This window comes from Scardinius erythrophthalmus, assembly GCF_964197995.2.
Source record: "Scardinius erythrophthalmus genome assembly, chromosome: 8".
In the NCBI taxonomy this organism is placed as follows: domain Eukaryota; kingdom Metazoa; phylum Chordata; class Actinopteri; order Cypriniformes; family Leuciscidae; genus Scardinius; species Scardinius erythrophthalmus.
The window spans coordinates 19,105,844-19,132,284 of record NC_138228.1 but is presented as its reverse complement, the minus strand read 5'-3'; the positions used below and the strand labels follow the sequence as shown (position 1 = coordinate 19,132,284).

The window sequence follows — 26,441 nt, the reverse complement described above, 5'->3', positions numbered from 1 at the left end:
TTAAATACATATTATTCAAAATATTATTTAAATATTAAATAAAGACAACTTGTACATTGGATTTTAAAAATGCAGCTTAAGTGTCCAAATACTTTTTGGAAGCATTGTACTGTAGTTCAACATCTTTTAAAATATTTACATATTTTGGTTATTCAATTTAAATTTGTCATTCAGAATAGCACAACTCCACAGACCCATGATGTCTTGATGAGGGTCATTTCCAGGCCATTTAATGGCATGATCAGAAGAAAGAGGGATTGGTTGATTCCCCCTGTCAGCATTTTAGAAAATGACAGAGGCCCATTCCCAAAGCAAGTGGTGAAGGTGTATCTCTCTTCTATGTGTCCTTTTTACTTTCTGTCCCATTTTTAATTTGCATATCATTGTCGTCTTTGCTCTGTCTTTCTTTTAATATTTTTATTTAACATAAAATAAGAGTTATTTTCTTTGCTTCTATGTTTTGCTCTACAGATGAAGTCCACCGCTGCTGATTCCATGAAAATGATTTATAGAATAACAGGTGCTGGAGCCGACCAGCCTCCCGAGGGCCTTTTCAAAGTGGATAAATATTCAGGCATGTTGTGGGTTACCAAATACCTGGACAGAGAGGAAACTGAAGAATACGTTGTGAGTGACCTGCAGTGATCGAAGGATCTCAAACATAACAAAGTTAGTGTGTTACTTTATAGAAGGAGTTTATGTTGATAAATGCTGTATGTTACGTGTCTGTGCACTTGAGCAGCTCACAACTCATGCCTCAGCAGAGGATCAAGACTACACTGAAACCCCTGTTCAACTCACCATACAAGTTCTTGACCAAAATGACCACAAACCCATCTGTACCCAAAATCCTTTTATGGGAGAGGTCCTAGAAAGGGCCAAACAAAGTAGGATGTGGAGATCCTTCTATCCATCTCAGAAATATCTTTCAGTAACTAAACATTTGTTTTTTAGAAGATAAAATAACACAAAATACTATGTTTTATACAGATGTGCCTGTCATTCAAGTGACAGCAGAGGACCTGGATGACCCCAAAACCTTAAACGCCGTTGTGCGTTACAAACTGGAGAGACAGGATCCTGACGTTGGAGCATTCCGCATTGACCCAACCAATGGAGTCATCAGTCTGGCCTCTATGGGCATTTTGGACAGAGAGGTATTAAAACTTAAATGATTTTGCACATGTAGAGACCGGTTGTTATGAAAACTAAAGCTTTCTTAAATCATTTTTGTTGTTTTGTTGTGGAAGCTTGTTGTGTAGCGCAATTGCGCTTCGGGCCGACCTGTGTTCGAGTCCAAGCTTGTGGTCCTTGTCATGGTCTTGCCTCCACTTTGCTTCCTGTCAGTTCCCTACGCTCAGTAAAGACAAAATTCCCCTAAAACAATCTTTAAATAATATATAAATATTAGATGAACTTAAACTTGAAGGTGTAGTATGTAATATTGATCGCTAGTGGTTGAAATGTGGTTCTGCAATCCAAATTCAAAATATTGGAGAGGGTTGTTTCTCCCCAACCTTAGACTCGACGCTCACGCTGGTTGCCAGATTGAGGACACGCAACAGGAACAAGCGCAATTATTAATAAAAGGTGATGAGCCTTACACTGTAAGTTGATGAGTTAAATTATCTGCGTTTTATTATTCCTTCTAAACAGAGCTTTTAAAATGGATGCTTTTTAGATTGGGTAGAATCTGCGATCTCTCACCTAGTTTGCTTGCTAGCTACAATACGCTGTGTTTTCCGCCAAATGGCAACCCGTGGTGTCGAAATACTATTGGGTAAATCGGCAGTAGGTGGGATCACACAAAACAAAAACAGACATTGCAACACGGAACGCTCATTTCAAAGTAAAATAACTGTCTGTAACATTGTTTTTCGGAGAAACACTTATGTGAACTTAGCATGTTTCCTACATACAGCACCTTTAAACTCATTCTGTTTCAGTTAGTCGCCATTTTCTTTTTCTTTTTTAAGGTTAAGTACTGAAATACTAAAACTGAAATAAAAATGTATAAAAGCTAAATAGAAACAACCAAACACTAATTAAAAATGATTTAAAAAAAACATAAAAATATGCAAATAAAAGCTAATTCAAATATTATATAATAGTAGTAAATAAATAATACTAAAATAACACTGGACCAAAAGGGTCTCTCTCCCTATGAATTATGGGTGGGTGGTTTCTGCGGATTACCATACTCTGGCTTTACTGACATCACAGTCAGTGCTTTTTTAAATGGAATTTGTATCGAGGCAGGAAACAGAATTCAGAATTTGAAGTAGAATTGAAATGATCTGAAATTATGTAATGTTTTATTTTTAACTTGAAAAGGAAAGTTCATCAATACAAACTTTGAATGATGGCTTGACAATGCCTTGTTTGAAGGTTTTAGCAAGTTTAAAATCTAATTTGCATTCCAACTCATGAAATGAAAGAGAGCCAAATCTTAAATTCAGAATTTTGCCCAGGTTCGTGTCAGGTGCTTCTAGCAGAGAAAATGACTGTGCTTTTGGGTGGGTAAAGTCACAATTTATGACTAGAGCACCCAAATTTAAGAGCACCATGATGATCATAAGAATTTGTAATGTTCAGTGTCACATGATCCTTCAGAAATCATTCTGATATGCTTATTTGGTGCTCAAGAAACATTGCTTATATATCAATTTTGAAAACGGGAGCTGCTTCATATTTTTGTGGAAACTGATATTTTTTTGTTGTTGTCATGATTTTGATTAATAGCAAGTTCAAGAGAGCAGAATTCCCTTTTGATAAAATGTGTTCATGTCCATCCCTGTGGTAACAGAATCATACAGTGTATACGCTGGATGTAGAGGCGGCAGATATGGATGGTCGTGGTCATTCTTCCACCTGTATGGTCACCATCATAATCACTGATAGCAATGATAACGCACCTAAGTTCAGAAAAAGAACGGTGAGTTCATTGTTTGTTTTTGCTTCAAGCTTAATTTTCCAAACATCTGACATTGAGTACTTATGAAACAGTCTGTTTGTGTGTGTTTTGGCAGTATGCGAGCACAGTACAAGAAAATAAGGCTGAGGAAATTGTTGCAAGGTTGGTCGTCACAGATAGAGACGAGCCTTTAACTGCAAACTCAGTGGCAAAGTTCACCATCATCCAGGGCAACGAGGAAGGGTTCTTCAACATCAGCACCGGCCCCAGCAGGATGGAGGGAATTATCACAACATCAAAAGTGAATATACAAACAAAACATACAACACACTGAAATATACACTACCGTTCAAAAGTTTAAGAATCAGTATAGAAATTAATTTAGCAAGGATGAAAAGTGACAGTAAATCTATAATGTTTCAAAAGATTTCTGTTTCAAATAAATGCTGTTCTTTTGAACTTTATACACTACCGTTCAAAAGTTAGGGTCAGCAAGAATTTTTTTTTTTTTAGAAAGAAATTAATACTTTTATTCATCAAATAATCCTGAAAAACACAAAAAAATATTCAGCAAGCAGCACAACTGTTTTCAACATTGATAATAAAAAATGTTTCTTCAGCAGCAAATTATTAGTCTGGCTGATTGAACATTGGTCTGGTGAGTCTGTTATGTATTTTCTACTGCACAAGAGGCGTGATCATCAAGCATAGTTCAAATGACTCTGTACGCAATTGGATAGTCCTTCAACCAATCAGACCAACGATCCGGGTGACATACTTTGCAGAGCTCCGCGAAAACTACGTGGGAAAAAAACATGAAAGTTAGTGGTAGTTACACTCACTCGAGCGATTTGTTTGTTAAAAAGAAGCCATTGAGCATCGTCGAGAGGTTAAAAGGAATTGGACAGAGCCGTAACGGCTCTCGAATTGGATTGGATTAAACCTGCCAATAGCTCGCCAGGTGGATAAGCCAGTTTGTGATTGGTTCCTGCAAATTTGTCAAGGAAGCAGCAGAGATTAATGTACAGGTTTCCAGCCGAAGCTGCAGGGCGAAATCAAATCACCGGCAGATCAGGCTGGGTTTACCCAGTCTAGCAATTTAGCCTATTAGAATGATTTCTGAAGGATCATATGACGCTGAAGACTGGAGTAATGACTGTTAAAGGGGTGGTTGAGTATGATTTCACTTTTCTAACTTTAGTTAGTGTGTAGTGTTGCGCTTTTAGCATAAACAACATCTGCAAAGTTGCAATGCTCAAAGTTTAAAGCAAAGGGAGATATTTTCTTTTAAAGAAATCGTTTTTTAAGGACTACAACAAACGGCTGGTTGGGACTACACGACATTCCTCCCGGGTTAGTGACATCACCAACCCTAAAATGTACATAAACCCGCCCCCGGGAACACGCAGTCCATGTTGAGAAGAGGAAGAGTTGTTGTAAGTCAAGCACATTTGTTAGTCAGCTCAAACTGTAGCATCCGTCTTTTCACATGCAATAGAAAGTCACTCTGTGTGCATCTCACAACAGTTCCTATACGAGCGATTTATAGATTATCATGACAGAATATGCTAATTGAACATCAGCAACATAAATTCATCAACTAACCATTCAGAAATGTCCTGTTGCATTCTACATGTTGTCACTTCTTGAGTCTCTCCATCTTTGTCTGACTCCGTTTAAACATAAAAGGCAGAACAGTTTCTGTCATTTTAGTGTGTGTCTGCTTGAGGTTATAGGAGCTGCTAACACATGAGCTCTTGAACCTCTGCCCTATGCCAGGAGCAGCAGCTCATTTGCATTTAAAGGGCCAGACACAAAACGGTGCGTTTTTGCTAACCCTCAAAAAGTGACAACTTTAAAATGCTATATACAAATATCTGTGCGGTATTTTGAGCTAAAACTTCACACACACACACTCTGGGGACATCAAAGATTTATTTTACATCTTGTGAAAAGGGCATTATACCACCCCTTTAAAATATTTCTGTTGTTACTGTATTTTTGATCAAATCAATGCATTCAATGTCTTAGATATAATAAAAAAAACCTTAATAAATATCACTAACCCCAAACTTTTTGAGTATTTTATTGTCTTCACAATAGCACCATGACTATTTCGTTCCACCAGCATGTGTGCTGTTACAAGCTGCTTCTTTGTTTGTTTTTAACTGGGGTCAGTGAAGGGGGTTAGTTTTTTCCTCAGAAAATAAAAATTCAATTGTGCGTATCTTTTTAGGCTCTGGACTTCGAGCAGGCCAACAATTTCTCTCTGCTGGTAGTGGTAACGAACGAGGTTCCTTTTGCTATTCCTTTGCCCACCTCCACTGCAACCGTCACCATCACTGTGCAGGATGTAAACGAGCCACCTGTCTTTGAGCCTGCAGAGAAACGGATCATAGTTTATGAGGATCTTGCGGTGGGCAGCACCATCCAAAAATACACAGCCAAAGACCCAGACACTGCTAGAGAGCAGAAAATAAGGTTTTACATGCATACATACACAAAACAGCACAATTACAGTGCTATGCATAAGTTTAGACACCCATGCTAAAGTTGACTAAAAAGAGGAATAAAAAATCATCTTTTGGAAATTGAACTTAATGCCTTAATTTAAAAAATGAGGAAAAATCCAACCTTTAAGGACACCAATTTTCTTTGTGAATGAATAATGTATCGTAAATAAATAAATGTTCTTCCTTAAAATACAGGGTGCATAAGTTTGGACACCCCTATGTTAAATTCCCATAGAGGCAGGCAGATTTTTATTTTTAAGTATTTTTTATTTATTTATTTTTTTAGGATACTATGCATCCTGATAAAGTTCCCTTGGCCTCTGGAATTAAAATAGCCCCACATCATCACATAGCCTTCACCATACCTAGAGATTGGCATGGTTTTATTTCAGTTAGCCTAATAGCTAGTTTGATTTGCATTGAGAGATGATCTTATGGAAAGTATCCCATGCCAATCTAAACTTATCTAAACGTGTCCAAACTTATGCACCCTGTATTTTAAGGAAGAACATTTATTTATTTACGATACATTATTCATCCACAAAGAAAATTGGTGTCCTAAAGGTTGGATCTTTCCTAATTTTTTAAATTAAGGCATTAAGTTCAATTTCCAAAAGATGATTTTTTATTCCTCTTTTTAGTCAACTTTAGTATGGGTGTCTAAACTTATGCATAGCACTGTATATGGTGTGGCATATCATGAAACCCCATTTTTGTATGTTTATCTAGCGTATTTATCATGTGACCAACCTTGACCAAAGCTGTAATAATGTCCGTTGTTTTTTTCAACGTTGAAACAATGTTTAATGCTAAATGGTTAACAGAATACTTATAAACCAACTTTGAACAATTTTGATATCAACATTGATCCGATTTGCAAAATTCAACCTTGATACATGACGTTGATTCAGTAAACATTGAAATGCCTGCTGGGTATGTTCTTTTATTTTAATCTGAATTCTTTCTTTGTACTTTAAAAACCAACTAAAACGTTTTTTTAATCACAAAAGGCCTTTACAATAAAGTACAGTGGTGGTACCATTTAACAGTTATCCAATGGTACTGTAATAGTATGGTACTTTGATGTATATGGTATTAAACTAGATGTACCGCATCGCGGTACAAAATATGACCGCCGCTCAGGCCTGCACTGGCTTTCCACAAAAATAAATGATGTGGAGTAATTTGGCTGTATTGCGTGTTTATGTATATACCTAAAAAAAGTAATAGTATGTGCATGTCTGTGTGTGTGTGTGTGTGTGTGTGTGTGTGTGTGTGTGTGTGTGTGTGTGTGTGTGTGTGTGTGTGTGTGTGTGTGTGTGTGTGTATGTGTGTGTCTGTGTGTGTGTGTGTGTGTCTGTGCGTGTATGTATGTGTGCGTACATGTGTGCGCGTGTGTGTTTGTGTGTGTGTGTCTGTGCATGTGGATTTGTATGTGTGTGTATGGGTGTGTGTCTGTGCGTGTGGATGTCAGTGTGTGTGCATGCATGCTTGCGTTTGTTTGTATTCCTGCATGTGTGTGTGTGACAGTATCATCCTAAACCAGCAACCCTTCGCTCAACAGCACCATCTACAGGCCGATGAGTGTACAGTCACTAAATGTGCACATAAATGAATTTATTTTATACCCCCCCCCGGATGAAATTCTACAAAACTTAGCAGAGGATACCCCCAGAGGATGTCAAGTTAATCATACACATGAAATATGGTGCAGTTCTGAACATCTCCACTGAAGATAGGGGCGATTAAAGCAGAATAATATTGCATTTTCATTTTTTATGGGAGGGGCGCAAATCACAAATGAGTGATTATGGGCTAGGTTGATGTGGGCCCTTAAGAGCAACATACCATAACAATTACAAATGTTTACAATTACAAATTACAAAGCAATAACAAATGCATTTTTTTGGGTTTGGGGGGGCCCAGCGCGGGGGGGGGGGGGTAGTGGCCCCCGGGGACCAAACGAAATTTTTCCGTAGAAGTGTAGTGGGGCTACATGCCCACCAAATTTCATATTCCCCGGTGCTTCGGTGTCCCTGGTATCGTTGACGAAAAATTTACGGGGGCCCCAGCGCGGGGGGGGAAGTGGCCCCCGGGGACCAAACAAAAATTTTCTGTAAAAGTCTAGTAGACCAACATACCATAAAAATTTCTTCATCCTCGGTGCCACGGTTCAGGTAGTTATTTAGGAAAAACTGCATTTTTTTGGTTTTGGGGGGGCCCAGCGCGGGGGGGGAGTGGCCCCCGGGGACCAAACGAAATTTTTCCGTAGAAGTCTAGTGGGGCTACATGCCCACCAAATTTCATGTTCCCCGGTGCTTTGGTGTCCCTGGTATCGTTGACGAAAAATTTACGGGGGCCCCAGCGCGGGGGGGGGGGGAGTGGCCCCCGGGGACCAAACGAAATTTTTCCGTAAAAGTCTAGTAGACGAACATACCATAAAAATTTCTTCATCCTCGGTGCCACGGTTCAGGTAGTTATTTAGGAAAAACTGCATTTTTTTGGTTTTGGGGGGGCCCAGCGCGGGGCGGGAGTGGCCCCTGGGGACCAAACGAAATTTTTCCGTAGAAGTCTAGTGGGGCTACATGCCCACCAAATTTCATGTTCCCCGGTGCTTCGGTGTCCCTGGTATCGTTGACGAAAAATTTACGGGGGCCCCAGCGCGGGGGGGGGAAGTGGCCCCCGGGGACCAAACGAAATTTTTCCGTAAAAGTCTAGTAGACCAACATACCATAAAAATTTCTTCATCCTCGGTGCCACGGTTCAGGTAGTTATTTAGGAAAAACTGCATTTTTTGGGGTTTGGGGGGGCCCAGCGCGGGGGGGGGGAGTGGCCCCCGGGGCCCAAACGAAATTTTTCCTTAGAAGTCAAATGGGGCTACATGCCCATCAAATTTCATGTTCCCCGGTGTTTCGGTGTCCCTGGTATCGTTGACGAAAAATTTAAGGGGGCCCCAGCGCGGGGGGGGAAGTGGCCCCCGGGGACCAAACGAAATTTTTCCGTAAAAGTCTAGTAGACCAACATACCATAAAAATTTCTTCATCCTCGGTGCCACGGTTCAGGTAGTTATTTAGGAAAAACTGCATTTTTTGGGGTTTGGGGGGGCCCAGCGCGGGGGGGGGAGTGGCCCCCGGGGACCAAACGAAATTTTTCCTTAGAAGTCAAATGGGGCTACATGCCCATCAAATTTCATGTTCCCCGGTGTTTCGGTGTCCCTGGTATCGTTGACGAAAAATTTAAGGGGGCCCCAGCGCGGGGGGGGAAGTGGCCCCCGGGGACCAAACGAAATTTTTCCGTAAAAGTCTAGTAGACCAACATACCATAAAAATTTCTTCATCCTCGGTGCCACGGTTCAGGTAGTTATTTAGGAAAAACTGCATTTTTTGGGGTTTGGGGGGGCCCAGCGCGGGGGGGGGAGTGGCCCCCGGGGACCAAACGAAATTTTTCCTTAGAAGTCAAATGGGGCTACATGCCCATCAAATTTCATGTTCCCCGGTGTTTCGGTGTCCCTGGTATCGTTGACGAAAAATTTAAGGGGGCCCCAGCGCGGGGGGGGAAGTGGCCCCCGGGGACCAAACGAAATTTTTCCGTAAAAGTCTAGTAGACCAACATACCATAAAAATTTCTTCATCCTCGGTGCCACGGTTCAGGTAGTTATTTAGGAAAAACTGCATTTTTTGGGGTTTGGGGGGGCCCAGCGCGGGGGGGGGAGTGGCCCCCGGGGACCAAACGAAATTTTTCCGTAGAAGTCTAGTGGGGCTACATGCCCATCAAATTTCATGTTCCCCGGTGCTTCGGTGTCCCTGGTATCGTTGACGAAAAATTCAGTAAGGTGACGGGAAAAAAAAAAAAAAAACTTTGACAATCCCTATATGACCGCTTTCGCTAGCTACGCTAGCGGCGGTCATAATTATTAGGCTAACACATTCATGTATTTACAGTAATTTTATTATTTATCATAATTTCTACTATTCTACTATGTTGCAATATATCGCGATAACCACAATCCATAAAATGAAAAGTACACAGCGTTAAAGTCTCACATGTAATTTGTTTCATTCATACTCGACGCTGGAGAAGAATAAAGAGAATAAAGAAATGTTTTGACTGATGAAACGTGAAGAGAATTAACACACGATTGCAACTGTCTTGTTTATTTGTGTTCTTCAAACCATGCCATTTCGATGTGATCGGCCCCCAACAGCGAACCATTGAAATTTCGAAACATTGCGAAATTTTTTATTTATGATATAGCATTATTTTATGATAGCATTAAAAAAAAAAAAAGATTTCTATAAATATAGAGATGTATTGTTAATCGTTATCGTGAAGTATTTTGGCTACGATAATCGTGTAGTGAAAAATCTGATATCGTGACAGCCCTAACTCCAAGGTACTACTATAGGACACATGCAAACAATACCATTTTATGTGCGCCACTGTGGCTGTCGTGCTCATTGTTTTGTTTTTGTTTTGATGTCAGATATAAGTTGCTGAATGATTTTGCAAACTGGCTGGAGATCACAGAGGACACTGGACTCATCAGAGTCAGGAGCTCATTGGACAGAGAAGACAGGGGCGCCTACATAAAAGATTATCAGTACACAGTCTTAGTAGTTGCATATGACAATGGTAATTTATCTAGATGATTAAAGACTTCGAATAGTTCACCCAAAAATTAAATTTGTCATCTACTCACTCCTCTGTTGCTAGAAACACATCTGATGTTGTATTTAGAAGACTTGGAATATATTATTAAACTTTCATAATATAATATTTTGTGTTGAATACTAAAACATTTTTTGTCCTTTTAGGAGCTTTACAGCTGTATTCATTAGCCCCTTTCACACAGTGAGAATAGCATAAATCCCTGTAAATTACTGTTAAATTACCAGAACAACTTTTCCAGTAAATACACACATATGTTGTTCACATAAGCAATGGAGTTGTCTTTTTAACTGTAAGATACCATTCGGTAAACTCTGCAATGTCAATCGCCGAAAATGACCTTTAAACCTTTTTTTTTTTTTTTTTTTTTTTTTCCATTTGGATGGGGAGAAGCGCTTTAGTTTCACACTGTCCAATTGGATAAGTTGGATGATCACACAGAATGTGGTTTTGCTCTTAAAGAAAACGAGACGCATAATATAGTAGCCTATTGCAGTTATTATAGTACTCAATAACTGACCAACATTTATATTGAAAAACGGATAAAAGCAGCGGATCTTACTGTAAACAGCTTGCACAGAGCTTTATGATTGGCCCAAAGCAGACTTATTACGTCAGCATGTTCTGACCTTGTATGCGCTCATACCAGTAATCCAGTTCTTTGTTCATACACAGCATCATACTGGTAATTTACTGGTAATGTTACATCTTCTCATACCAGGAAATTGCCAGAACCGATTTACCAGAATTTTTAAAAAAGGTCCATGTTCACAAATGATCATTTAATGGTAACTTACCAGTAAAGACTGTGTGGAAAAGAGCAGAGTAGACTTTCTGCTAAACAGTCCTTGTTACAGATTACAAAATTTTACTCTTCTGGTGAGCTACTCTTTTTAAACTGCAAACTTTATTAATTATTCTGACCAAGGCAAGGCATCAAGCCTTAAAATTGCTGCATTGTATTTCTTTCTTTAGATGATGAGCCCGCCACAGGAACAGGCACATTAGTGATTAAGCTGTTGGATGTTAATGACAACGCTCCAGAGCTGGATCAGCGCAGAGTCCCAATATGTTCTAAAGAACCAACGCCCATTTGTTTGACCATCACAGATCGAGATGGACCAGAAAACGGCGCACCATTCATCACAGAGCTACATGAAGAATATCAAAGAAACTGGACCATCAGCAGCAACTCCAGTAAGACTAGTTCAGCTAACATTAAGTTTTGTTAATCTGTTATAAATAAATTGTATATCTCACACTCTTCTCTGTGGTATTCTCAGGCTGTGCGGCGTGGTTGAGACCACTCAGACGTTTGGCTCTTGGCGAACACAGCCTGTTGTTGCGTTTGTACGACTCTAAGATGTTATTTCAGGACAGTTCTATCATAGTGGAAGTGTGTGACTGTAAAGGTGATGCCGTGACCTGCTCCAGCAGTGTATATGCTGCTAACATCTCCACCCTGTCCATCTATGTTTTAGCAACTATCTTATGCTTTCTTGGTAAGCAAACATATATATGGGTTTACAAACATTTAATTCCTAAATATATATTTGTAAATCTATTTATAAACTACCATTTTTTTAACATTGTTTTTGCAAGAAGTCTCTTATTATTAAAGTTGCATTTATTTAATCAAGCATATGGTGAAAACATTAATATTTGTGAAATATAATTACAATTTAAAGAACTATTTTGTACTTTAATATATTTTAAATGTAATTTATTCCTGTGATGTAAAGCTGTATTTTCAGCATCATTACTCCAGTCTTCAGTGTCACATGATCCTTCAGAAATCATTCTAATACGCTGATTTGCTGCTCAAGAAACATTTATAATTATTATAATGATGCTGGCCTTTGCAATCTCTACTAATAACAGTGCTGAGAACATGTAAAAATATATATATTTCTTATTTTCTTTAGTGCTGCTTCTGCTGTTTCTTTACCTGAGGAGAAAGTGTGGGAGAAAGTTGGAACAGTTTAGCCAGAAACAAGAAGACGGGGACAATATCCTTTGTTACAATGAGGAAGGAGGCGGCGAACAGGACCAGGTGCACATGGTCTTCCTCATATCATGTTTATTGAATCCACTGAAGCGTTTTACTGTTGTTAAGCCTTACTGTACTCCGTGTTTGTTGTGTATGTACATGTGTGTGTTACAGGACTATAATATGATGCTGTTGTGCTGGAGTCCAGAGATTTTCTCTACAGATATTGCCCCGCCGGACTTACATACGGTCTTCTATCGCCAACATCCAGAGGAAAATGAAGATATCGGACACTTCATTTATGAAGTATGTATAGAGTGTTTGTGTGTATATGTGCACGAGAGTCTCCATGATTTCTGCAAGTTCAACATACTTGTTGGCCTTGGAACTATGGAAAAGAAAAAATCCAGGAACACGTCCACAACAGAATTAGGGCTGGGCAATATGTAAAAAATATTTTATCGATAATTGACTTTATGATATAGTATTATTTTATGATAGCATTTAAAAAAAATTGAAGTTCGATTATATTGTCTACCCAAGCTCCGCCCCCAACATGCCCCGCCGCAAACATCACTACGGACATGCACCGTTAACACAGGTCATGTTGAGTTTGGCTGCACTTTATCTAATGATAACCTGCGATTTAGTTATTTTAATTTAATGATTGAAACGTTAAAGGTTTTACTTTGGTTAGTTTGAGCTTAAACAAGCATAAAACATTAGCTTTGCTTGTGTTAGTGCTGCTAATATTTTCCACACTGTTCTTATCGCATCGGTGTTTGAAACGAATTTCGTTTCGTGAGGAGAAATGTTAAATACAACTGAACAGAACACAATTTGGTGATTGTAAGAATGTTGAATGCATGTTGATGTTATAGCAAGGTGGCTTGCCTATTTGTTTTTTATAAGGTCCGATGTTTCTCTTTTTTTTTCTTTTCTTTTTTGGCGGTATCGCCTGATTTAATGATGATCAATTTAATTTCCTAATAATGTGTAGCGCTGTTTTTAAACTTGTATTCAAACTACAATATATTTGTTATTTGTCTAAAATTAGGAATTAAAAACGAATTGTTTCGTTCTGCATGAGCAAAAACGTTTGAGTTTCAAGGTCACCTTAAGCCGCTTACAAAATAAAAATTACTGCTTTATTTAGAAACATAAGTCATTAAAAATTATAATTGTTTTTTTTTATTTACATTTTTAATCTAAAGCAAAGTATAACGCTCACAATATAGCCTACTGCGAGCTGCCAACATTGTAAACTCCGAACGCGTGCATCATGAGATAGCCAAAGCAACGCAATTTCTTCATCCGTTTGCAATATAACGAAATTTTTATTTTTATTGCAATGGTCATGTTTGTGCTTTTTGATTAGGCCTATTTATTATGTACAATATTCAGAAACGGTAAAGTCACTTCTACCGTTTGTTTTTCTGATTAACTTTTATTAGCCTGCAAACCAAAATAAAATAGGCCTAGGCTAGGCTACTTGATTATATATTTTTTTTTTTATTGGATAGGCTATCTTTGCTATTCTGAATTAACAGGATAGTTACATTTTTCGTCTGCAGAACAAAATTGTATAAAAACGAATAGCATATATATATATATAAAAAAAAAAAAATCATCTAAAGATCATACGTGTTTACTGTTGTCCAGATGTGTGTTTAGCACATGTGTTTACTTTGTTGAGTGATGATTGAGCAACCTTTGGAGAGTCTTGTATGAGTGAATGTCTTGTTTGTATGAGCTATGTTTTATATATTTCTGCATTTTCTATTATCATAATGTGTTTTTGTTGTATTTGTGTATGTGTTTTTGTTTAACTTGACTGCCGCTGTAAAGTCATTGTCAATTTTTGTACCTGGACTCGAGGACCCCCTTGAAAACGAGATGGTTCATCTCAAGGGGCTATTCCTCGCTAATAAATAAAATGTCAAACAAGAAATTAATGTTTGTCAGAAAAAATGTTTATCAAAATTACAAAAGTAAGGAAAAATGATGTTTGACAGGAGCGCATCTCAAGGTCGCATACAGACTCATAATATATTGAACAATATTTGAACAACAGGCAAATAAAATATTAAGCTAATTAAAGTTACAAAAGTTCAGCAAGTGATTTTCTTTTTCTTTTGTTCTTTGATCAACATTAATGGTAGCAGCGAGTATAGGCTGTCAGTGCACTGATTCAATAGACCTAGGCCTACTGTTTTTCTCTCTCAACCGTTTAAGACAAAACCTATAAAAACCTATACTAACTAGCCTATAAAAAATATTTCAGTCATGTTATTGCATGTGAATAAAAATGTGTATAACTATAAGGCTATGTGAAATATTTGTCCTTTTTTGATATTGACGATTATCGTCTGGAAACAGACTGTTATAATTGACATCACGATACTTGCGAGACATCGTCGATATATGACAATATCATCATATCGCCCAGTCCTAATCAGAATCACCATCATTATGAGTTAAAGGGGTGGTATAATGCCATTTTCACAAGATGTAAAATAAGTCTCTGATGTCCCCAGAGGGTGTATGTGAAGTTTCAGCTCAAAATACCCCACAGATATTTTTATATAGCATGTTAAAGTTGTCACTTTTTGAAGGTGAGCAAAAACACACCGTTTTGTGTCTGTTTCTTTAAATGCAAATGAGCTGCTGCTCCCGTCACAGGGGGCGGAGCTTCAACAGCTTGCACTCACACACGTGCACTGAAAATTTCAAAAACTTTTAGCCTTTTATGTTCAAACTGGAGTCAGACAATAATGGAGAGACTCAAGAAGAAGTGACAACATGTAGACAACATTTCTGAATGGTTACTTGATGAATTTATGTAGCTTATGTGTAGTTATCTTCTAGTCATTGATTAGCATATTCTGTCATGATAATCTATAAATCGTGTTCCGGGGGCGGGGTTTATGTAAATTTTAGGGTAAGTGATGTCACTAACCCGGGAGGAATGTTGTGTAGTCCCTACCAGCCGTTTGTTGTAGTCCTTAAAAAACAATTTCTTTAAAAGCAAACATCTCCCTTTGCTTTGAACTTTGAGCGTTGTAACTTTGCAGATGTTGTTTATGCTCAGACAGCAACATTACACACTAACTAAAGTTAGATAAGTGAAATCATAATCAACCACCCCTTTAAATGCATGTGTAATATATTGGATTCTGTTTCTGTAGAATCTGTGCACAGCAGATGATGACCACTATGTGGCGCCGTATGACTCCATGCTGGTGTTTACTTATGAGGGTGAGGGGTCTGAAGCTGGATCTCTCAGCTCTCTGCAGTCGTCCATCAGAGATGGAGATCAGGACTTCCAGCATCTGCAGAATTGGGGACCTCAGTTCAGGAGACTGGCTGATATGTATGCTGTAGGAGAAGATGAGTGATATGTCCTCAATATTTATGTATGTGTGTATAGGAGAGTGTAATGTGAAATCTGTAACCAAATATGCTGTAATGTGTTAATACATTCTGAGAGAAAAATTGTACCTTTAGCTTGTCACTGGGGGAAGAGGTAGTGATGTTACATATGACACTGAAGCTTCAAAGCACGTATCGAATATGCAGCGCAATTTCTCATCAATCTCTGTGCCGCAGCACTTATTGTTTTCAGAGAAACGCATGGTCAAACAAAAATGAAGAGTCTCTTTCTTTCCAGTCGCGTGAATGCTTTACTTTGCGTTTCGGAATGTTTGTATACAGACCAATACTCTAAGGGTTTATGGAAGTTCAAGCTTGTTACAAAATTTTTTTTACCCTATATTGCATTATCATATATTCTGCCATATAAACAGTATAAAAAACATAAAATAATTAGAGCACCATTACTTGCCTCATACAACTCTGTTGGTCATATTATTGTTATTATTACATTGAATTTATTGGCAAATTTTAATTTGTGAATTATAATATCAGAAAACTGAACATATACCATTGTCAGGCTTTTATTTGTGCTTAATGGATGAAACAACGGAGCATTTTTCTGTGTTCTCATTCAACCCGCCACGTACTTTTAAGGTACCCTTAATATACTAATATGCACCATTTAGGGATAGATTAGGCAGAAAAGGTGTAACTTTGAGGGTTCTTCCACAGTGTTAGATCGTGCCAAAATGTTAGATCGGATGGATCTCCATGTCATATATATCAGATATAATAGATTCGACCCCGGACGCCGAATCCCTGCCAGAAGATATCAGTCTTCTATCACCCTAAGAGTTTGACTGACAAAGCCAGGGAGGAGCAGACGCTGGAGATGAAGTTGTTTATTGAACAATCTTAGTTGCATATGTTTCAAGACTTCGTCTGGCCAGTAAAATTCCAGAAAGTGTTGTTATACCAAGGGTAAAACAACGGAAAAAATTAGGCTACTGCTTCACCTCGTCGTCCTGTGACGTTAAAAACCTTGAAATGGAGGAATGGATTGAAGACAAACATCCCTTCAAACCACACAATCATAACATTTAATCAACAATAGAAAATTGATAAGTAATATAAAAATTACACACAGGTTGCTATTGAATTCTTTAGATCCTTCATCGGCGACTAGCTGTTGTACCCGTAAAGAGACTATTTTTGTGCAGTGTTTCTTACAGTATAGAGTTAATTCAGAAAGAATCATCCAAGACCGGGGATGGTGCTGCAGGTATCTTTTTTTTTGTTTTCTCTCATTCCTTACTCTAGTTTAGGATGTAGTTGTTTTATCAGAAAAATGTTTGCAGACATTTTATATTAGCGTTATGCAACTGAAGCTGACTAAAAACTGACTAAATGTACATAAGACAAGCGCCTGCTCTTTATTTATTTATTTTTTTGCTAATGAGTTTTACGTTTTAATTTGACTTTTGTTTAATACAATGGTTTATCTCATTACTACTTTGTTGTATTTGCCAGTGCTTTTTTGCTATTATATAAAATAAAAATATAGAAAGTTTAACTATCCATAAACACTGCTTTAGCAACTTACAGAATGTTATTTTAACGTGTGCATTTTTGTTGTTGCTTTAATTCTAAAAATGTACCCTTTATAAAGCTTACTTTCAGTCAAGTCATCTTCATTTATATAGCATTTTTAACAATATAGATTGTTTCAAAGCAGCTTTACAGTGATAATAGGAAATTAACGTAACAGAGATTGTTTTGGCTTTACAGCAACTCTAGAAGCAACAAGATTCATAATAACCAGTATGACACTAAAGCAACCTTTGACCAGATTCTGCCTAATCGCAGATCAGGACTCTCCCTATTGGGCGGGCTTTAAGAACCCTGAGAAAGAACTTTGACCCTGCGTTTGACGAAGACGGATCTTCTTGAAGTGGTTCTGTATACTTCATTGTTTGTTGATTTGTTTTGGTTTTTGGACTGTGTTTCATGCCTGGGATTCCGGAGGTAAGTTATGCTTTATTTTATTTGGGAGGACTTGTATGTTTTTAACAGTCAGATATAGACTATATTTTTTCAGTTGTCAGACATGACTGTAAATCCTATGTTCTACTGCTCTAGAAGTATATGTTGACCAATCAAATAATTACACAATTACACAAAAATTCTAATTTCACCATAGCCAAACCATTTGCTGCCATTATTTCTCATGATGTCGCTTGTTTTGTCCCAGATGACTCAGAACATGTTCCAGGAGGGACTTCATCAGGTGTTTCTTAAGGAACGCCCTTTGCCCAGCGTAGTTTCAGCTGCCGACCCCACAACTGGACAGCTGGTGGAGGATAGACTGGTCCGTTGGTTTGGGACAGTGGTCAACACCCGCCTCCTTCTCTCTGGGGTAACAAAAACCTAGATTAACTGTCATAGACACCCAATAAAACTGATTACATGAAACATGTATGCTCATCTTTGAATGTTATTATAGTATTAGACTATCCCAAAAAAAGCTTATTACCATGCCACATTTCTGCAATATATAGTACGTGTACAGTGAATAGTATGCTCATTTTTCTGTATTACATAGAATCCTTGAATGGCTTGTAACATTTGCCAAAATAGTGGTATACAACCAAAGTACACACATGCATCCCTTCCAATTTTTGAAGGTTAACTTCACCTTTAATTTTCAGTTTGACTAGGATAAGGAACTTAAACCATAAACACTTTAAATTTTACATGATAGCTGTATCAACAATGATATTTATCGTTTATCTTTTTCTTGACTCATACTTTGATTGGACTGCCAAAAAGATAAAAATAACCATTAACACCACTCACTTAAAGGTGGTATCAGTGATTTCAGGCCCAAAAATATTTTATCACATTCATCTAATCTTTCCTAACGATCCGCTAGCTGCCCGCCCCATAAGCATGCTGTCAAAAAAACTGCGTCTCTGTAGGCAGCCTAGGCTCTGAGATCTGCACACAAAAACAAATGGTTTAGCCAAACACTCAAAACCAAAACAAATAGTGTTCCAACCAATCACCGACAGGGGGAGGGTGTTGTGAGGTTTTGTGCTCGTGCACGGCTGCACGCTAAGTCAGAGCTGAAGAAAAAGCTGGTTCAAAACCTCACAACACCCTCCCCCTGTCGGTGATTGGTTGGAACACTATTTGTTTTGGTTTTGAGTGTTTGGCTAAACCATTTGTTTTTGTGTGCAGATCTCAGAGCCTAGGCTGCCTACAGAGACGCTTTTTTTGACGGCATGCTTATGGGGCGGCAGCTAGCGGATCGTTAGGAAAGATTAGATGAATGTGATAAAAATATTTTTGGGCCTGAAATCACTGATACCACCTTTAATTAAACATGTAAAATGTGGCATACTAATATTTGAAAGATTTATTGTTGCATATCATTACTGCGTCACATGCTATTTTTGACCAATTTTAGACAGTATATACTGTGATTTCTTTTTTTTTTCTCTCTCTCTCTCAGGTTGTTCAGATTTTCAGTGCTGTCTTCTGTATTCTCTCCACCTTCTCGTATACTTGTTTGACTTTCAGCTGTTCTGCATCTTTGACAGCTCCAGTATGGTGTGGTCTGTTTGTAAGTGCTCAAATTAACATTTCTGGTTCCCAAATTTGAAAATCAGAACAAAGCAATTATCACATGCTAGAGTAGAGTTACTAATTAGTTGTTTTTTAAATATCTGTTTATTCATATTCATGATTATGTCTTAGTATGTAGCCACCGGGTCACTTGCAATTGACGTCCAGAGGAAACCCAAAAAATTCAAAGTAAGTTTGTTTTATGTCTTCTTTTTTTTAATGACCTTAATGAGTTTTCATCTTAACCAGCTACAGTGACCCAAAGCATATAAGCATACTTCATTAGTCAAGACACAATACTGTTTGCCTACAACCATATCTTTAATGCTTTGTCATTTTTAACGTCTTTGTATAAAATTCTTAAAAAGTGTGTTTGTGCACTTTTACTTTTTTTTTTTTTTTTAATTTCAGTTTGATGTTTTGTTGTCTGATGGTATTCAGATATTTATGTCCAAATCAAATGTTTGTTGTATAGTTTGGGACAAATGTATGTGTATGTTCTTATACATTTACCAATTACATTTAACCATTTAGAAGACGCTTTTGTCCAAAGCGACTTACAAATGAGGAGAACAATAGAAGCAGTTAAACAAGCAAAAAAGCAACAATATGTAAGTGTTGTGACTAGTCCCAGTTAGTCTAGCAAGGTTTTTGTTTTTTAAATGGAATAGAAATATAATAGAAAGTGTTAGTATTAATGGGTCAAGTGTTGACGAAAAAATGCGTCTTTAGCCGTTTCTTGAAAATGGTCATTTCCACTAGCAGTGAACAGTCAAGGTAAAGGTCAGTGAAAGTGATTTTGTGCCACTTTGGGATGGCACCACTAGGCGGCGTTCACTTGCAAAACGCAAGCTTCTGGAGTGAGTTTAGGGGTGCAGAGCCAGTGGTTGTTCTGTAGGCAAACATCAGTGCCTTGAATTTAATGCGAGCTGCAATTGGCAACCAGTGCAAGTTTATGAAGAGAGGTGTGACGTGCTCTCTCTTCGGCTCGTTAAAGACCACTCTCGCTGCTGCATTCTGGATCAGTTGCAGAGGTTTGACAGTGCATACTGGAAGGCCTGCCAAGAGAGCACTACAGTAGTCCAGCCTAGATAGAACTAAAGCTTGGACCAGAAGTATGCTCCGTTAGGAAAGGCCTGATCTTCCCAATGTTGTATAAGGCAAATCTGCAGGACCGGGCAGTTCAAACAATGTGATCTGTACATTTTAGCTGATCAAGGTTCCTGGCTGTCCTGGAAGGAGTAATGGTTGATGGGTTGGCCGAAACCACAAGCAGTTCTCTCTTGGCAATATGACATATCATACAGTAGCATATGATATGTCATATGTCAACATCGTAACATATCATATAGACTGCTTGTTTGAGTAATATGAGATATGTCCTGTGTTGTAGGTCATGACTCTGATGGGCCTGAACATCTTCGGCTTGCTGTTTGCAGTTTGTTCTTTTTTCCCCTTCTTTATGAAATCCTCACAACTTGACAAAGCCACCCCTCAGCAGGTGTGAATACAGAGACACTGACACTCACTAATAAGCCATTGGCAAACCACTGGAAATGAGTCTCTCTCTCTCTCTCTCAGACCAATGAGACTGAATCACTGAGTCTGAATCTCTCTCTCTCTCTCTCTCTCTCTCTCTCTCTCTCTCTCTCTCTCTCTCTCTCTCTCTCTCAGCGCATTGGTGTGCATGTGCTGAAGGGCAGTGGTGTAATGTCCATCCTCCAGTGTATGTTTGCAGCCATGTACAGCCTTTTTCTTATTTGGAGAGGTATGCAGTCCTACAGCACCTCCTACAGAAAGGACTACATCAGTGTAATGCAGGTACAGCCTTCACACCTTCAAACTCCACAATATGCTGTTATAAATGCAATATTAATGGTTATATATTTTATGATTAATGCAATATCTGACCCTGTGTGTCTTAGAACAAAGAGGAACATACAGATCCACTGCTGGAAAATGAACAGTTCAGCATTTGAACTGTCAGTGCATGAAATCAGGAAACTTAAGCAAGCAAATTTATGGCTTATTATATTTTGTCAAGAGAATAAAATAAATAATGCATTTGCAACCCAGTTTACTATTACAAATAACAGTGATATTGCAAAAACCTGAATATATACTGCATACTTCCAATTGTTCCATATAATTTGTTATATTTAATGTATATCATTACATATGCATGTAATTTGTGAGGATCACATGGAACTCGTCAATGATTTTGTATATTTATATATTTATATGCAATTATATTAAATTGTGTCTTAATTATGTGTTTGTTGTGCCATTGCTGAAAGTAATAATGTTATATTCTGTGAAGACAACATAAGTTTACTTTCTTAATAGATGTTACAAGTCTTATTCACAATTCATAAGTGGGCATCATTCTAGAGAAAAGAGAAAATTGCTTAATCAAAATGTAATAACTTTATCCACTTCTGAAATGACTTTTTTGTACATGTGGGGAAAAGATATATATCAACAAATAACATACTTTTCTAAGTTTTGTGTTTCAAACAGAGTTAATGCCGTTTCATGTTGTCTTTAATACAGTTTTAACATCTTTAATACATCGTTTAATTTATCTTTGCACAATCTGCACACAAGATACTGAAAATGAATGGTTCTGATGATTAATGTGGCTGAGAGAAATGAGATTTTAGTAGATCTACCTCAACCTCTACCCACATACATGCATACATATACACACAAACTTCACAGATAAAAGCAGACTGCTGAATATTTAAGTACGCAAATGCTCACACACGCACAGACAGCTTCACTTATTTGTCAGTTCAGCATCCACATCCTCTTCAGGTTTAAGGGCGTGCCATTGGGCGATGGGTCTTCTTGGATTGGCTAACATATCTGACCAATGGCGCTGCTCCGTTCCTGAGCTGTTCATTCCAAGGAAAACCTTTCCAATGGCATCATTCTTCCCAATTTTGTCGTAGTCTAACGCCGTCACCACAACCTGCACTTTCTATAAGGAGACAAGACAAGAACCATCAGTGTGTTCCATTTCAGAAGACTCAAAAGACATTTTAAGATGAACAGAACTCTACCTGAATGTGCTCAGACGGAACTTCAAAACTAAATGATTCGTTGTAATACGGGTTTAGTGTATTTTTCTTAATTGTGGTTTTCTTCTTTTTCAGTCTTTTGCCATTCTGCATCAGGTGGATTTTTACATATGGGTCTGTCGAACAGATATATAATGTCAGAATCAGTGAACTAGGTGGAAAGATATTTCAGACCTGTGATCTGAAATGTGTCATTATATAATTGGGCACTTTTTCACCCACCTGAGAGACCACCCACATCCATTTTTTTGAGGTTTTTGGCCTCCAGAACGACAACGGTCAGCTTTCCAGCAGTGGGTACATAGCGTAGAGACAAGCAAACATCACCTAACCGCTCATGCTGTTGAGTCAACAACACAAAGTCAATTGTTATTTCACTCATCCAGAAATCAACACATTTCTGCATAAATCAACAGCCAAAGAATCAAACTAAATATCTGACTATAAGCAACTTTGCCTTACAAGTGATGTCCAGAGGGGGATATTGGCTTTTAATGACCCTATAATTTCGATTAAACCACCAAAATATGAGGAAAATATAAAAAAAATTAAATATGAGGGAAGAACAAAACACTTAGCTTGGTTAAGGTGTTTATCTGACAAAATTATTTGGCAAAAAAAGATAAACTACAGTTACAGGTTTTATTTTACTATAAACAACTCATGTCTTTAACAAATTTTTAGTAATGTATGAATAAAGGCTGGAGATTTTCCTAGGCTGGACATCACTTTTGGCTAGTAAATATAGAATATTTTATTTAATTATTTAAGTTTATACTTTCCATTTTTTTTATATGAATCTTAATATAATGGAAAGTACATTTTAATATTCTACTCACATGTGTTTTAAAGGAGAACTCCGGACAATTTTAACATTGAGCTCATTTTTTTTGTAAATTTGGAGTGCTGTCAATACAGAGAACAACGACAAAAATCGGTGTTGCCTACACCATGTTATCCTCTTTTTAAAATTTGCACCCTGTTGACTTCAATGGGGCAATATTTAAACCTGCTTTTAGCCTCTTAACATCCTTGATGTGTCATTACAAGTGCACAGCTAATGTGAGTGATTCCTTCAGAGTGATCACGGGTGAATCTGACTGCAGTAGATGTGAAAGATATGAATAAAAATGATGTTATTTCAGCCAGCGCACATACCTGTATTTATATCCTGTTTTCGGTCGAAGTCCATAGTAATCGATTGTTGAGTTCACACGCATAGGTTTAGTTACCTATGATCACGCGCGTGAACTCGACAATCGATTATTATGGACTTCGGCCGAAAACAGGAAGAAAATACAGGTATGTGCGCTAAAAAATGAGCTCAATGTTAAAATTGACCGGAGTTCTCCTTTAATATATAATTTTGTGAATATATGTTCTAATCAAAGTTAATAATGTATTTGTCTTATTGTAAAGCATGCTTGTGTTGTACTAACTGTTTTGTGTCCTTCCACTTCAGCATGCTGTAGGCTGTGGCCTATTCAATTCAAATTCCAACTCAAGAATGAAGAGTTTATGTATTCAAGAATCCCTTCTTCACTCGTACCTCCTCTTTCTCGGCTTTCTGCAGATCTCTCCACTCTTCTGTTAGATGACTGAAGTCCACCTTATTCATCTGCACCCTCACATCCCCAATAGCATCATGTTTGGAGAAACGGTCAAAGTCATACACTGTCATGACCAGCGTCTTTCCACCAAGCTCTGCATATGGAACCTGCAGATAGAATGGCAGAGTCTCATACAGTAAGTTTCCGATACTATTTTAATGCAATTTATGTCCCCATAGCACATCTGTAATTGTGAATTTGTATGCTGTGACCTCTCTAACATTCCTTCCATGAAGGATTTTAAGAGGTACCTTAAAGGTGAAGTGCTCATTAAAAGTCGGATCTAGTGTTTTGCGGTGAACTTTTGTCTCAAACTTTTTCTTTTTGTCAGGGAGTAGGTAGACTTTCACATATGGATCCGAAGTGCCGCTCATATCCATAGCAGCAAGACCTTCTGCCTGAATCACACCCACAATTAACTGAACAAGAAAGAAAGTCATATTTTTATATTCATGTTATTATTATTCCTAATTTTATTTCAAAATACAGTTCTCCACACCAACATTATAATTCCAATGCCTAAGCAAGTTTCTCTCATTAATATGGATGACTGAATTAACACAGGTCACTGATTTGTATTCATACCGCGCTGTCAGTGAAGTTGTAGTCAAGGGTATAGAGAAGTTTTCCCAATTTTGCAGCCTCTTTAGACTCTGGATCTCTGGGTTCAGAATCAATATCGTGATGGACATCCTGTAAATACAATATTATTACAATTCTTCAGAAATCATTCTAATATGCTGATTTGGTGCTCAAGAACATTCATTATTATTATCAATGTTGAAAACAGTTTTTGCTTAATATTTTGTGGAAACGGTGATACATGTTTTTTTCTTTGATGTATAGAGAGTACCGCATTTATTTGAATTAGAAATATTTAATATAGAAATATAAAAGTGGTAATTTCTTCCCCCCAAAAAAGTCTTACTGACTCGTACTGTTTGTGTGTGTCAGATGCAGTACACTGTATATGAATTCAATTAATCATCGATTTGTTTAATAATTTGTACCTGTTTTGTTCCCTCTTCTTTGACGCTTGACATGTTTATGGTGTTCTTTTCATTTTTTTCTTTCCCGCCCTTATCTTTTTTCTTCTTAAATATCATCTTTTTGCAAAAACACAGGCAGCAGCTTAACGTGATGAGGACTACGAGGAAGCCGAATGCCACCAAAGCCCAGGATGGTACTGAAACAACACACACACACACACACAGAGAAATTACAATAAATACAAAGGTGTGTGTGTGTGAGAGAGAGAGACTTGTGTACTCACATGGGACTTTATGAAGCTCATTCAGAAACTTGCTTCTGATGCTATGGGCCAAACTCTCTGCAGTTGTAGTCTGAACGGCAGCGGGTGGAGAACTTGTAGGTACCTTTGATCCATTCTGTGCTGGAGATGCTGGAGATAAGGAAGGACCAGCCAGTAGAGCATCGCCCTCATGCATTCTGAAGCCAAGCAACAGACAGTTGCATTATCTAAGAGTTGCATGCGACTTTATAAAGTTTTTGACTCCCTTAAGACCTTTTGCATTTGCATAGTGATCTTAATGCTGATGAATTGGGAGCTCATTATAAAGCGTAAAGACAGGTTCACATTCAGCGCACACAGCAGGTGACATGACGCTCCTTAACCTTGGATTATTTTAAGAAATGCTGAGTAGGAATTTATTGATTTTCTCTCTCTTTACAGTAAAATGAGACACAGAAAGCCAGTGACACTGATACCCCTGAGATGCACTGCTGACTCAAACTTATACCTGAATATGCAGGACAAATAATAATAAACATGCATATACACCAATAAATAAACCATCAAACATATCCTTCTAATATTTGCAAACCTCAGAGGCATTCAGAATTTATTCAAAGCATTATATAGTTTATGTAAAAATACATGCAGAACCTGGGACACAACATGATCTTGTATAAGCACATTAAAGTTCACTATTAAGTGTAATCTAAGGATCGCAAGGATTCACACACTAAATTTGAGGAGGGAGAACACTTACCTGCTGCTCTGATTTGAGGAGTGCCCTCGGACTGACAGTTGATCTGAATTATTGTAGAGCAAGAACAGAAAATTAATGAGAGAAAACAAAGATAATGAGGGAGAGAGAGAGATAAGTCTTGTGAGTCTCTTTTAAATGAAAGAAAATATGATTGAGTGACCACTGCTAGAGAGAAAATGAGAGAGAGAGAGAGAGAGAGAGAGAAGCATCCAATTGGCAAGCTGTGCAGCAGTGGGTGGAACCAAATGGAAATTATGACAAAGGTTGTAACAGAAAAGATTTGGGGTCACATTAAGCATTATTTCCCCAAATCATTGTAGAACACAGAAATGTCTAAATGTCATTGCCACCCTAGAATGTCATCATTTCCAACACACTCTGTCAGTCAAATAGTCAAAAATATAGCCTACTGTTGTTTTAATTGCAGTAGCCTAGGCTATTGTAACATATAATAAAAATTTCTTGAATATTATATTATATTATATTTTTGAGTGAGTAGGCTACATATATGTTATTGAAGCTTGTTTCCGCTAAGGAATAAAAAATTTAAAAGGTATAGGCTATTGTGACTTTTTATCTCACAATTCTGCCTTTTTTCCCGCGTTGTGCCGTTTAAATCTCGCAGTTCTGACTTTATAACTCGCAATTG

At 37.8% G+C, this 26,441-nt stretch overlaps 3 protein-coding genes across 3 annotated transcripts; 2 read left to right on the top strand and 1 right to left on the bottom strand.

Moving 5' to 3' along the window:
• Positions 1 to 207: 207 nt before the first annotated feature.
• On the top strand, positions 208 to 15,483 carry LOC308694352 (B-cadherin; the record flags this gene model as incomplete). Its single annotated transcript, XM_081371859.1, has 13 exons — positions 208 to 324; positions 472 to 627; positions 743 to 887; positions 991 to 1,157; positions 2,807 to 2,935; positions 3,030 to 3,215; positions 5,151 to 5,395; positions 9,911 to 10,059; positions 11,071 to 11,292; positions 11,379 to 11,597; positions 12,021 to 12,148; positions 12,260 to 12,391; positions 15,274 to 15,483. 13 exons carry the CDS (start codon positions 208 to 210, stop codon positions 15,481 to 15,483), a joined length of 2,205 nt encoding a protein of 734 aa, XP_081227985.1.
• Positions 15,484 to 17,467: 1,984 nt separating this feature from the next.
• tmem253 (transmembrane protein 253) lies at positions 17,468 to 21,066 on the top strand (the record flags this gene model as incomplete). The annotated part of the gene is made up of 7 exons (XM_081371857.1): positions 17,468 to 17,485; positions 17,712 to 17,876; positions 18,975 to 19,085; positions 19,220 to 19,276; positions 20,481 to 20,588; positions 20,762 to 20,908; positions 21,013 to 21,066. 7 exons carry the CDS (start codon positions 17,468 to 17,470, stop codon positions 21,064 to 21,066), a joined length of 660 nt encoding a protein of 219 aa, XP_081227983.1.
• Positions 21,067 to 21,866: 800 nt separating this feature from the next.
• On the bottom strand, positions 21,867 to 25,228 carry syt1b (synaptotagmin Ib; the record flags this gene model as incomplete). The annotated part of the gene is made up of 8 exons (XM_081372294.1): positions 21,867 to 22,070; positions 22,153 to 22,286; positions 22,393 to 22,510; positions 23,720 to 23,887; positions 24,032 to 24,199; positions 24,366 to 24,473; positions 24,791 to 24,966; positions 25,054 to 25,228. 8 exons carry the CDS (start codon positions 25,226 to 25,228, stop codon positions 21,867 to 21,869), a joined length of 1,251 nt encoding a protein of 416 aa, XP_081228420.1.
• Between the last annotated feature and the right edge of the window lie 1,213 nt (positions 25,229 to 26,441).